This window comes from Haliaeetus leucocephalus, unplaced genomic scaffold (genome assembly GCF_000737465.1).
Source record: "Haliaeetus leucocephalus isolate CR32 unplaced genomic scaffold, Haliaeetus_leucocephalus-4.0 Scaffold229, whole genome shotgun sequence".
Taxonomy (NCBI): Eukaryota; Metazoa; Chordata; class Aves; order Accipitriformes; family Accipitridae; genus Haliaeetus; species Haliaeetus leucocephalus.
The window spans coordinates 4,794,648-4,808,546 of record NW_010972665.1 but is presented as its reverse complement, the minus strand read 5'-3'; the positions used below and the strand labels follow the sequence as shown (position 1 = coordinate 4,808,546).

General features: G+C 37.4%; 1 protein-coding gene across 1 annotated transcript in view; it reads left to right on the top strand.

The window, feature by feature from the left end:
* DLG5 (discs, large homolog 5 (Drosophila)) overlaps nt 1-13,899 on the top strand; it is a 112,538-nt gene that overhangs the window by 50,654 nt on the left and 47,985 nt on the right. The window contains exons 3-5 of the mRNA XM_010567827.1: nt 2,970-3,135; nt 8,389-8,532; nt 11,172-11,355. Of these exons, the coding sequence (XP_010566129.1) occupies nt 2,970-3,135; nt 8,389-8,532; nt 11,172-11,355 (494 nt within the window). The remainder of the gene's footprint in view (nt 1-2,969; nt 3,136-8,388; nt 8,533-11,171; nt 11,356-13,899) is intronic.

Here is a 13,899-nt window from a genome sequence, read left to right as displayed (position 1 = left end):
CCTAGCCTTTAGGCTTGTACATTTTAAGACCAGTTTGACTGGTTAAAGCATGGAAGGGAAGTACTGTTGTGTAATATATGCAGTCAGATAGAAAAAGAATACAAAGCTGGAAGCACAGGTCACTTTCCTTCTGCTACATCAGGATGTCAGATGCAATAAAAGGCTTTTAGCATTCAGCTATAAAAGCTGCTTTAAAGGAAATGAAGAGTAGTGAATTTTTCTGATGGAAAAAGTAGTTTACTGAAGTTTTTTGGTTTGGGGTTTTTTTTTGTTTTGTTTTTGGGTTTTGGTTCTTTTTTTTGTGAGCATCCACAAATCTGATTTAAGATTTGTGAGACCTTTTGTACAACTATTGAAAATGTAAATTTGTTAGTAAATTAAGCAAAGATAAACTTTTTGGACTTCTTTTAAGGATAAGGGGGGAATATTTGGATCGTATTGATCTGTGTTTTTACAGTACTTAAAAGGCATACATCTCTTGGCTGGTATTATGTGTTGACAACAATGTCATTGCATTTGAGATGAAAGTATTTGTTGATGTACTTGTAAATAGTGATAAGCTAATGAAAAATAACCTTTTCTAGTACTAAGATGAATGGCTTCATCTTAGTCAAGAAAGCTTCTTTCCTAAGGCTAATTAATTAGCCTGTCTTTATTTAAAGCAGTCTTGTCTTGCTTGGCACTGTTTTGGGACTGTGTGCACAAATGCTCTCCTTTCTTGAAGAAGATTGTCACTGGGGATGCTGTCAAAGCTGGGGCGGGGGGGGGAGGAAGCAAGAGATGGCGGAACAGAGGTATAACTCTTGCCTCCTTTTACTATGTTTTAGATTCCTAGAGCAGCTGTTGCATGCTTTCGCAGGACTTGTGTAGTGGACATTGTCCATGGGACTGCTGCTAGGGTTAACACTGATATTAGTGATGGACTGTTGTTAATCCAATGCCCTTTCCTCTGTGTAAAGCACACCAGCCTTCCTGATTTATCTCCTCCTTCCTCTTGTGCCCCTTGCATCCTGTTCATCTGTTTTGCTCGCAAGCAGCCCCAGGATGAGAGATAAGCTTTTGAACTTCTCTGTAAGGATGAGAAAGGGACTTTTTTAGTGTTATGCATATTCTGATGTGTCAGCTCAAATGAGAAGATGTGCGGGTTGCCACTGAATTTACCCAAGACCATGCAGTCTGTCAGTACTTGAATTAGGTTTGTCTGCCTTTACATTTTCACCCGTTTATGAAACTCCCTGCTCATTGATGTGTTCAAACTGTTCCAAATGAATACATATCCTGACTTTTTTAATCTGTCCATTTGGGTTTTTCCCTATTTATTCCCCATACCATGAGCTTAAGACAGTGCATTTGTATTATTACTGGGTTTTGTATAATCTTGCCTTAAAAATTCTGTGAAATGGTTCTTATTTTAGAAAAAGAAAGGATAACTGCCGTTTAAAAGTGTGAGATCTGTAGTGCTTATGGATGAAGGGGCTCCATCTGGATGGGGGAGTGAAACAAAGTAGTAGGAGAAAGCCCAAATGCAGCCTCCATTAAGAATTCTTTTGAGTGATGTGAGTTTGTGTCTTTCTACAGAATGCAGGCTATTCCTGCATTTTTTTTATTTCTTCAGTTCTCTATTAGAGCGTTTACATACATTATTATGCAATAGTTAAATTAAAAGAACGGTCTGTGCTCATAAATTCTCATTACAGAATTGCAGTAACAGCTGAAAGGAATAATAACAGGGATCTTATTATTCTAGATGCTGTATGTATGATCGTCCTGACCCTGCAGTTATTTTGGTGTGGGAACTTTAAAGCACAGGTAGTTCTACTTAAAAGTTGGAGGGAATTTTTGCATTCTGCGGTACCTTCCTGAACTGGGTTTAGAGATAATAAGCCAGTCCTTGCAACTCATTAGCATTTGATCAGATGAAATAACTTTGAAATTCTTTCTTTGAAAAGACGGTGATCAGAGCGCATTATTTTACTATCGTATCTTTTGTTTCTTAAATTTTAAAAAAGGTGTAATAAAGTTACATCCTAACAAGTTATAATATATATGTCAGCAACTTGTTTCAATTGTATAATTATGCAAACTATTTCTAGAATGTCTCTTTTGGGTAGAAAATAATAATCTCCTGTATACATTTAGGCCTTTAACTTTCACATCTGTGATCTATATCTTTGAGTTTGCTCTCATGCGTCTGGGATAAAATGAGCAGAACTAAAATTACAGTTGAATTAATTGTCAGCATGTTGTGAAACAATATACCAGACTCTCATCTCTGAGGTGGAAGAAGACCTCTTTGTATTGGTATAGCTGTCTGAGAAGACAGTAGGCATTGTTGTTCATCTCTGATATTAAGAAAGCTGAGACTTAAAAGATCCTACAAGCCTCTTTAATGTATGACTGCCCCTTAGAGGAAACTTGATGTGTCGTCCAGTTGCAGTGATTGTAATGTGCTCGTTTTAGCCAACATTGTTAACAATAAAGCCTGTTCCTCTTGATTTGTTGGCAAGTCAAATCTTTAACTTCATGTACTGGACTGATAAATTGCAACATGTGAAAACATAGAATTGCATTAAAAATAAATGTTGGCAGTAGCACAAAGCAGAATAGTATGTCTGTGCTGCTAGATAAAGGAAAAGACCCCCTGTCACTATGGTAGTTTCTGAGGTGTTTGCAATTGTGACTGCAAACTTGCCTTGCCTTTTAGGCAACTTGTAAGTTCATGACTAAGCAAGGAACCTAGTCACGCAAACTTAACTTGCAGCACAGACAGGGCCTTTCTGCTAGCGTGGGATCTGACTGGGGTTGTTCTTGTCAACTTACTGATGAAAACTTCTGTGACTTGTTTCATTTTTGAACAGGATTCTGCAACCAAATATAGAGGATTTTTTAAATTAGTGTTAACTTCTTTAGTGAAGTTGTATTTTCTTTTGAGGAATTCCCTGACTGCCAATTTTTTATCTCTTGGTCAGGTACGACTGGTAAAGCATCATCTCCACCACCTGTAATAGACACGAGACAGATGAGTGAGAAGCTGGAGACGATACTATATCAGCTCCGTCAGGTAACTCGAGAGAGGGATGAGCTGCGCAAGCGACTTGCACTTTCATCTCCTGGATCAACTTTTGATGACTGCAGGTAAAAATAAAGGACACGCAACATTTTACTTTAGTCCTGAGTAGTGTTTTCAAGTGTTTTGACTCCTCCTTGCCTGTAAAGCAGCCATTGCAATGTATGTATGTTGCTTGTAACCTACTTGCATCCTGGTGATGTGTGTGTATGTAGGTGACCATATCCAGGTTTCGGAGCTGCCTGTTGAATGCCTATTGCCACTTTCTCCAGCAATTTTGCTGTGGGAATGAGGAGAGTAGGGCTAATCTCTATGTTGAAAGAAGAAAGCAAAAAAGTTGTTTAGGCTTCCTGGATTATGCTGTGGGAAGAGAAAGACAACAGTTGCTGAAGCATTTGCTGTTTTGAAAGCAGGAGAGACAAAAGGGAATAGCTCTGAATACTTGGCTGGAGGACAGAAATTAGGAGGGGAAAAAAAACTCAGGTATTCCTGTGCTTCTGCAAGGAGAGAGAGGTTTGCACTTCTCTTGAGGGGAGTAAGTGTTTTTTAGGAGATACACTTTCTGGTATACGTATATTGGGGAACTGCGTAGCATTAAGATGTTGAGAGTAAGGAACTCTCCTCCACTGAGAAGTTGTGGGTGCTGCCAAATTAAAATAACATCCTCAAAGTCAGTTAATAGCCAGCAGCCTTATGCAGCTCATTCTATTTTGAAGGTTGAAAAGTTATGAGGAAGATAGTACTCAGGGAGAGTATGAGTTAATTGTAGATAAGGGGTTTATTGGGTATGAAACAGAACTGGTTTATTTTAGAGGGTTCAAGATCTGCTAATGTTTATAAATGTGACTTTGGGCACACTGAGCAGGTACTTTTTGCCTGCAGTAAGCACATGTAAGGGAAATTTTTTGAATGTTGGAAAAAATTATCTGTCACTGAATCTGAAATAAGAGCAATGAACAGATTTTCTGGGAGGTGTTGCCATAATGCATAACTTCTCTGAACTTCAGTGTTTTATTGTTGTTGTTTATATCTGTTACTTTGTCAGCTCTGCCTGTGTGTGGTCAGGTGGTTAATTAAACTTTTTGTCCTTATGAGATAAGGTCAAGATATGAACCAGTGTCCTGCAATTGAGAGAATCTGGGCATTTTATTCACTCCTTAGCTATTCATCTTAATGCCCCTTTCTTCCCCCCATGAGTTCTGAGGGCTACTTTAAGAGCTTTGTGTTCTATCTAAGGGTCTCCAAGCGTTGTGGGGATGGGAGAGGAAAAGGTTGTCAAGTGTCAACATCTTTTGATAAGCTTCCAGTTACTTATTTATACGGAGGGATTTCTTATTTGAAGTCACTAGAGCTTAGGCATTGAGGATTTTATAGCTTACAATAATGTCCTCCATAATCCAGGATGCTATTAATAAAGTTCTGATGAGCTGTCCTCTAGACTGCCCTAGTTTTTTTCTCTTTAATTGTCAAATCAGTCTTCTGCTGCTGGTGTAGGATTTGTATGTTGTGGAAAATATAAATGTTTACAGCTTAAAGAACAACTCATCAAAATAAATATTGTATTTGGGCAGTGCTTGGACAGTATATGTTAGATGGAGGATGCTGCCTTCCAATTACATATTTGAAGAGTGGGAAATGAATGAAGATTATTAGCTGACATTTTTTTCCTCCAGTGTAAAAGCAACTACTCCTCCCATCCACATACACATCTATGGTTTTTGAAAGCTTGCTGGTATTTTTTTTTACTTTGTTTTTCATTCTTTCCTCATATAAAACTAATCTTCAGCCTTCCAGGAGTCAAAGCCCAGACATTGCAAACTGTTACGGTGAAGTGTGAAAGCTGAAAGATTATTATTTAGATGGTGACTTTTACTACCCAAAAAGGGCATTTGCTTTTCTGGCTGTGTATGCTGCTTTAACCATGGCCATACCAAACACAGGTGGTGTAGAGGCAAATCTTGATATGTCATGATTGTGTGCTTCAAAACAGTTGCAGCTCGCAACACATTTGTAGGCTGGGCTGCGCTGGCTGTGAAGGCTGGCAGTTGCAAAACTGAGAGCTGTTTTCCAAAGCAAGTGTTGACTAAGTCTAGAGCAGTGGAAGAGGAGCCACAGAAGTGGATTGTGATGTGCTGAATCAGATGAACATGTGTCATCCTGCTGGACAGGATTAGGATTGCTCATGCTGTGCTTGTGTCACTTGACAGTGACTGTACGCATGGATGTGGTGTTGTGATTAAGCAAAGATTTGACCAAATAATTCAGTGTGCTCAAGGTGCACTTTATAGACTTAAACTTGCTGTTCTTACTACTTATGTAGTAGTAGAAAAGAACTGCAATACAAGTAAAACCCCTGAAAACTTCCTTTGAAAAGACTGTTTTACGTGTAAGCTGTAGGTGGTGGTGGTGGAATTGCAATAGTAAATGATAACATTTTCAAGTTGTTGGGTAGGCATTGCCCACAAAGTTGGATCTGCTGTTGGCATTAGCTTTTATGTCAGCATCAGATACGTGTAAATGTCAGTCTCACTGTGGCCTTGATTTATGTTCAGGGTAATTCCACTGGAATATAAAGGAATTTTAGAGTTGTTATATGAATATCAGAAAAACAGCTGGACCTTTGAAACTAGCATTTGAAATTTTGTTAACATTTGAAGCAATGCTTCCAAAATAGTAACTGAAGCCTCTCCTTCAATGAAATCATAGTTTTCTGTATTTTGTGAGGCATTTTAGTGTGAAACTATGGTGGTCTTACTTAAGCAAGGGTCAACCACTACACGCATTTGAATGGACTGCTTTGTTGCAACAGTTTTGATTTTTGACTTCTGACCAATATTCCTCCTGTGCGTATCCCTGTTTTTCTTGCTGAGATATAAGCCCTTGGAACAGTGCTGTTGAACATATGGCCTTGGCTATCCAGGTGTGTTTTATTTCATGTAGCTGAGCTAGAATGCAGGATGTTACTGGTGGCATTGTTCCTTCCTCATTGTGTAGGAAGGCTAACTTCTATAGTTACCTGCATGGTTTCCATATGTTTATAGGATTTTTTTTATTTATTTATTTTAAGAATAGTGCTAGTATTACTTCAGCAATATAAGAAATACATGTGATTAATGTTAGACTTGTAGTTCTCATCATAGCTTTGAGACTGACCTAATAGTTTTCCTTTAGTAAAAATTCATACACTGAAATATTTTGCACAAATATGAATTTATGATTACAAGCTCAATGTGAACATGTGTTAATGGGTCTTAGTAAGCTTAACGCTTCAATTGAGAGTTAAACTGTGCTTCAGTTAATGTTGTAATTTTAATGACTGTGGTGGACAGATGGTATCTACTTTCAATAATTTCACCCTAAAGTCTAATTTAAATCAATACTTGAGTTTTTAGTGGTTCTGTCAAGGGTGTGAACATTTCAAATTTAGTTTTACTTATGCTAACTAGGGTTGTATTTTAAAAAATAACACTGCAGTAGTTGCGGTAATATGTCTGTAACACTGTATGAATAACGTACTACTTCTTTTGGCAACCCTAAAAGACATCCCTGTGGAAGTGACTTGAATATTTGGTTACTTTATATGAACTTGGCTTTTAATTGTTGCTAAAGTCTGTCAGTCAAGGAAGGTTTTTTTTGGTTTTGTTTTCCCCAGGAGTACTTCTCTAGAGAAAGGAGAAAAAGAAGAATTACAGTTTAAGGCCTTAGTACTCAGCAACCCAAGTGCAACTGGGTTGCTAAAAAGCACCTTCATATCATACACACGCTCCCTAAAACTCTGTGAATCAGAGGTAGCTGGCATTTATTTTTTTCTTTTTTCTTTTTAACAACTCTCACCACTGCAGTAGTGTGAAACTATTTTTCTTTTTGATTTAATTCCCAGCTGCATTTCAGTTCCAGAATCCATGTTGCTGTTTTTGTATGAAAGCAAAGAGAATTCTAGTTGCTTTTCAGGCTGCACTTACAGTGAAGCTGCTTGGGGGAGAGTGAGGTGGGAGGCAGAAAGGGTGATCTGTGCAGCGATGGAGCAAATCTGATACAAGAATAAACAGAGTTAAATTAGAGAGCAATTGTTTCCTTTTAGGGTTGGGTTTGTTTGGTTTTTTTCATTGCCTGTGGAGTTATAAGAGACCCAGGAGATGACACAGGGACAGCTGTCAGAAGCTTCATTTTGAAACTAGAAAATTTAATGGTGCAAAAATCTTGTGACCATGTAGAGGAGGAACAGTTCAATTTAGAGTCTCTTTTAGAAGCTTAGTGCTTCTAAACAAGTAGGCATAATCCTGCTAATTTTATTTCTAGCATGATTTATGATTTTTCTAATAAAGAAAGGTATCATATGCAAGGACCACACACTCTAGACATAATCGATGTTGGTCAATTGCTTGGCAAGGTAGATTATTTTAGAAAATTTCTCCTCTCCCAATCATCCTGATATACTAAAAAAAAATTCAATCAAAAATTTTCTTTTGACTGACTTGGGCTTTTACTTTGTTCAGCTTACTGAAAGTTGCTTAGTGGAGATTATATTGTATTGGAGATTCCTAATAATTACTTGAATAAAATTTGTGTTATCTTACAGAAGTATGAAGTAGATTCTGACATGTTTTCTCATTCATTTATAGTAGTTTAGAAGAACATGGTAACACTCAATCAGATATGTAATTCAGCAGAATGACTTGGTCAAATTATTTAAATTCAGTGCTTAATTAGTCACGCTGGTCAAATTCTGCCAGCACAGATGCATGTGTTTGGTGTCTCATTGGAAGTCTTTCTCTGAAGGCTAACCCTGATTTTCCTAGGGAGCTATAGGCAATACCCTCTAGCTGCTGCCTAGATGAGAAGTTTTTCCTAGCCCAGGTCTCCATGCCCCCCTCACCTGACTTTGGCCGCTTCTTTTCAGCCGCACTCTTAATGCAGCTCTGTGCTTTTTCTTTGAGAGTTTTGACATGGTAGCGCAGGAAAGCTGAGCATACTGTGATTGACTTGTTCTTGTATCAAGTGACAGTTCTGCTCTGTGATAATACTGCTGCTCAGAAGAAAGGTACATGCATGCTCAGTACTATTTTTGGCAGTTAGTGATAGACAGAATTATCTCATTATTAGATGTTATGTCTCAGTATAAAATTAATACAGGTTAAAGTCAATGAATTTTTATTTGTGGTTGCATCTTAATGTGAGGTGGTCAGTATTTAAATTAAAGCATAATGTAACCTAAGTATCAACAGTTGTGTGATACTATTTTTTCATTGGATAGTAATTTCCCAGACTTTTCATTCTCTTTAGTAGCAGATGTTTGACTTCATATTCTTTTTCCATGCTAGGCCTAGTCCAAAACCAAATCATGATTATGAAAGACTGAAGATTCAGTGCATGAAGGCCATGTCAGACCTACAGTCTCTGCAGAATCAACACACCAAGACACTAAAAAGGTGTGAAGAAGCAGCAAAAGAGGCAGATTTTTATCAGTAAGTATTAGTAAAACTGTACAAGGTAAGAGTTTGCCAATCTGTGCTAGATCATAAGGTATTAGAACACGGTAATCAAATAATTTTTTAATTCTGTTTTTCCACATTAATTGCAAGGTTAATGTTTGCCTGCATCTGATTAAACGTTTCTGGCATATTTGAAGTGATAAATTATGGATTGCTTGTTTTACTTTGAGGAATTTCAGGAATTTGTCTTGATGGGACACTGACAAGTAAAGCCTAGTTACTGACTTGCAATTACAATCCAGTAGTCTTACTGTCAGACTGGAGAGCAGAATGTAATTTGAGAGAATGTAATTTCTTACTCATTTTTAATAGGTTGTGATAGCTCTCATGCCAATTTGTGTAAGTTTTAACACAGGTTTAGACCAATTGTGAGCGTTTATGAAAATGCAATAACACGGGGAAAATGGTGAATATTTCTAGCTTGTATTTCTGTTTAAAAATCAGTTGTTGATGCAAGTAGGAACATGTTCTCTTCACTTGAAAAGATGACAGCTCAGAAATAGAAATGCAGATAAATTCTCGGTTTGAAGTTTACTTCACTTAAATCTATACTGTAATGTATGACTAGTATTTAATGACAGCATTTGTTTTCATTGGGGGCTGCTAGTTCTTACATAGCACTTTCACCCACAACTCTTCAAGCCTTTAAAGATAGGCATCGTTTCCCTATGTTCTTTTTCTAAAACCTGAAAATAGTATTAAAGGTTTTCGACAGGTGCAGATGTAGCGAGTCATGTGGCTTCTTTACGAAGAGCTTTATTCCTAGTTTTATTTGAGGATTTTTGAGTATTTTAATTTGCTAGTGAATTTTGTGCAAAGCATTAGTGTACTGTACGTTGTAGATGGATTCTTTTCAAAGCTGAGTTACCTGTGTCCATCCAATGCTGACATGAAACACTTGTATTCTTTATCCTAAAAAATGAGTGGTTTGCTCACCTTATTTAGAAGTTCTGTAGTCCCTGAAACCATACTGTGTTAACACTGTTTATTTCAGTATTTCCGTGATAGTATAAAAGGATTTACCCTCTCATAACAGGAGAAAAACTCTTCAGTTCTAAAAGATAGAATGAGTGATTGAAATACTCAAGTATGCCACAAATATAGGCACATTCCTCAGAGACCAACAATTTAGGCTTCTGCAAAATGATGCATATATACAAGTACAAGCTTTTGCATTTATATTTACTACAGACTAAGATAATCTGGTCAGAAGAAAGTATAGCAAATTTGGATTGATTCAGAGGTAATTCTTTTTATTATAAGAACTTATTTACTTGGATTTGAATAATTCAGTTTCCTACTTAAAGCTTCAGAGAGGCTGAAACTCACTGTTGGAGTTTAGGTGCCCAAAATATGACAACACATGTTGAAATCCATGCATGTGATTCCTGTTCATCCTATGAGTAATTCTTAGGGTAAAGAAAGGAATTGAGTAGAATATGTTATTCAAATGTTATTTTCTCCTGCAGTAATTCTTAAACGCCCATGTTTAAAATAATAATTAAAAAAAGGCAGATTAATTACCTACATGTAAAGATTATGTGTGTTTAATTGTGTGAATATAATTTGTCAGTTTTTTTTGTTTTGGTTTGGTTTTTTTTAGCAGGTTGTTCTAATTTCCATTTTAATGCTTTGGGTCATTCTGTACAGTAAATGCTGGTATTTCACTTCATAAGGAAGGAATACAAAGTATCTTAAAATGTGAATTGGTTCTATTCGTTGCTGCGTGTTATGGGTTTTGGGGTTTTTTTGGTTTGTTTGTTTGTTTGTTTTTTAAATAAAAATGGACTTTGAACATTTTACCAGCAGGTGTGAAAGTTCAGTTTGAATCATTCTGTTTCAACAACAAAAATACTTGTCAGTATCCAGATGTCACTTTTTATTTGATTTGCAGTAGTAAAATATAATCAATTGATGTTTCTGCTCTTTTTTGGCAGTGGTCTGGTCTAATTTTGGGCTGCTACCTTGAATCATGATCTGAATGATAGCCTCCTCATGTGGCTCTCAGTTGTTAATTTTTAAGTGGGAGTGTATTTCTTTCAGTAATTATGGCTTGCATACCAAAGTTTGGAGTAACTTTGATAGCTTTTTACCTGCTTGAATGTAGTTGAAACATACATAGTGTGTTTTAGTTGTGGAGTATTTTTGTTTGTTTGGGGTTTTGTATTTGTTTGTTTTTAAAACAATAGTGTAGAAGGAGATTTTTTTTTTGTAGTTTTCATCTGTATTTTGGTTAGCTGCTGCTCAGCTGAGGGGCCCAAGAGAAAGTGGAGGTGATTAGTGGGATAATTCCTATTATCTCCAGGATCACCTTATGCTCACATTACACCATTTCTGTCTCTCTGCTTGCTATGAAATGGCATTGATGGGTGGCATAAATCCGTCATGTCTTCTGATACGTTTTAAGAGTACTGTGTACTTTCCCATATTTTCATACTTATGTTCCTGATTGGTCTGATTTTTTTTTTCCTGGTGTTTAGAATACTCAAATACGCAGAATTGAATTGGTTTGACCTGCTTTCTTGGTAGGAAACTCATGCTTGAAATGAATTAGTCCAGGACTTTGTCCTTGCAAGTTAGCCTCTAAGAGAATTTTCTGTGTGCCGTGACAGCACGTTGCACAGTCGGCTGCTGAGTGACCAGTCACAGCTGAAGGAGGACATGGATACCTTGAAGAGGAAAAATACGCAGTTGGTGCGAGAACATAATCATCTCCAGCAGTCGTGTGAGGAAATGAAGAGGCTTCACGATGAGGATCAGAAAGAGATAACGGACCTGCGCAGCCAGCAGCAGCAGGTAAGCTACAGCTTGTAGTGTACGTGCTGGAAGAGATCATGAATTGTTGTTTTGGTAAGTAAGTCTATAAAACTGAATGTGCAGCGTTGCTGCCTTTTATGTCTTACTGATTCTAAAACATCCGCTGTACACTTTATAGCACTAGGGGAGAAAATGAGATTTTTGGATACTGATTGATTTTCTGTGTCTAGCTGGAAAGAATAATGAGGGATATAGAATATTAGGTGGTATTAAGAAATTTTGATGCAGAGGTGAAAAAAATGTACATGAGGAAGATTGTATATGTATGATATTTTTTTTTTAAGTAGGTGGAGAGGCATCGAAAACCTAGCTTGAAGTTGCAAAGTGATTAAAAAGACAGCTGTTTTATGGGACAGGACTAACTTTAAACTTACATGCTATGTTTGTTTTTTTGGAAAGAATCACAATTTTAAAAAGTGACAGAGATGGGTTTGTGGGGGTTTTGTTTGGTTTTCGTGGTATGTGTGTCTTGTTGGGGTTGTTTTGTTTTTGTTTGGTTTTTTTTTTTTTTAAATTGTTCTATTGACACCATAAATGTTAGGGGACTGACTGAGCTAAGTTTGGTTATTTAGGTTTGCAGATGCTATTCAGTTAGAACAAAGCTACAGCTGATTAATGTTTTTGAACTTGAAACAAAAAAAAGACAAGCTTTTCAGGACTGGAAGAGGTGAATGTTTCAGAACTATGTGTAACAGGCTGTCTCCAGGCCAACATTGTTCACACAGTCTGAAGAAAGAAGAGAGTAATAGTAAGGAGCAACTGTTTGTATCGGGTCAGTGGTTCACCTATGGAAAAGTCTGATCATTTAGTTAGAATAGTTACAGTAACCTGTGGAATGGTTAAACAGAGTATCTTGGTTAACTGTGTGTAGGTTGATTCACGGGGGCAAACTTGCAATTCAAACATTAGGCTTCAGAAGCAAAACCTATGCAAACAAAAATAATTATTTGCTAGGGTAGGGGGGGCAAAGGTCAAAGCAAGCTGGATGTGCTGAATGGTGCTTCAACAGGTGCTTGAGGGCTTGTGCAAAAAGGAGTGAAGATTTGTATTTCCTTTTGATCCCTTCCTCTAACACTGTCTTGAGAGTTCTGCTGTGAAATGGTTTAGTGGCTTGGCTCAGAGGATAGCAGAAATGGTTTGCTGTGTAAATCTCGGCAAATCGCGTAATTGTTCTGTGCCTCAGTTTCCCAGTCTGCAAAGCAGACTCCGAGAGAAGGCTATTGTATTTTGAGGTTCTGTCGTAAAGTTTGAAATTATTTGGCAGCACAAAAGGAAGCTAAAGTATCATTGTCAGTATTTAATTAAGAAATTGAGTCTCATGTCAACATCATGATTAAACCTTTAAAGACGACTATGTATGTGACTCTTGGTGAGAAAGTTGTGTAACTCCATTTCTCAGCATGTCAGAGTGAATCATGGTGTCTTGAAGGGGCGCCAAGAGTCTTATCTTGTCTGTGTCATTTCTCATCTGAATTAGTCTAACTCTGTGTCGATCCCTCTGACGTGTTGTTTCGTTGTCAGGCTGTAGCAAAACACATCATGGTGGCCTCAGAGAGCAAAAACTTTTGATCGGGTTACTCTTTGTGTGGGATTGTCATGGATTTGCTGTGTAGCAGCTGACCAGCTTAAGTTTCTGCTGCTCACGTATGAAGTTTCTTGTTGCCATGGCTGTCTTCCTTGGTCCAGCTGGGACTATTTACTTTTTCTCAGACTGGGATTTTGAATGGGACACCTTCCTCATTACACTGCTTCCTGTTTATGGCGTTTCTCCTCTATCAAATCTCTGTTAGCAAGTTTATGCTGAATTCCATCCAGTTTCTAGTATATTCATCCTTCTTTTCCTTGATTATTTAGTGTGTTTTTAGCAAAAAGACATTCTGTATATGCTTTAGACAGTGAGAAGTGGTTTGTTTCTGTTTGGATTCTTAAATACTTGGTTCTCAAACCTGTTCTCAAAATGCTTTGGGAAGTAGTCTTCAGGAAAACAGCTCTCTTGAGTGGGTTTAAATCAATATGTATTTACACTTTACATATGCCTTAGTTAAAGGAGACCAGTGTGAGGCTTGACTGTGGAGAGAAGTGTTTTCCTGACAGTGATGGTTGTTATCCGCTACCTATGGGCAGTGAGTAGTGGGCAAAGAGCACTCAGTCTCGTTTCAGTCTCCTTTCCTTTTGGTCTGCAGGCATCCAGGTTCTTCCATGTTCGGGAACTGATCCTTACTCTGAATATAAGACACAAAAGAAGATGAGGAGCCAATTTGTGCATGTAGGGTAGTTGCTACATGTTTGGTTTCAGCTTTTTGTAGAGCTCATGTTTTCTCTCTTTTTTTTTCCTTCTAATTTTTTAATACTTTTTCTTTTCAGGTAGTTAGGGATGTGCCTTTGTAGGCTAATGTTAAGGTTATACAAATTCCTGGCACCCCTCTATATAGGGCATTCCTGTTTCCTCCCACTGCTCCATCAAGGCCAAATTTCAATTTAAAAGACAAAAACAGAAAAAAATGAGCATAGCATTAAAAAAAA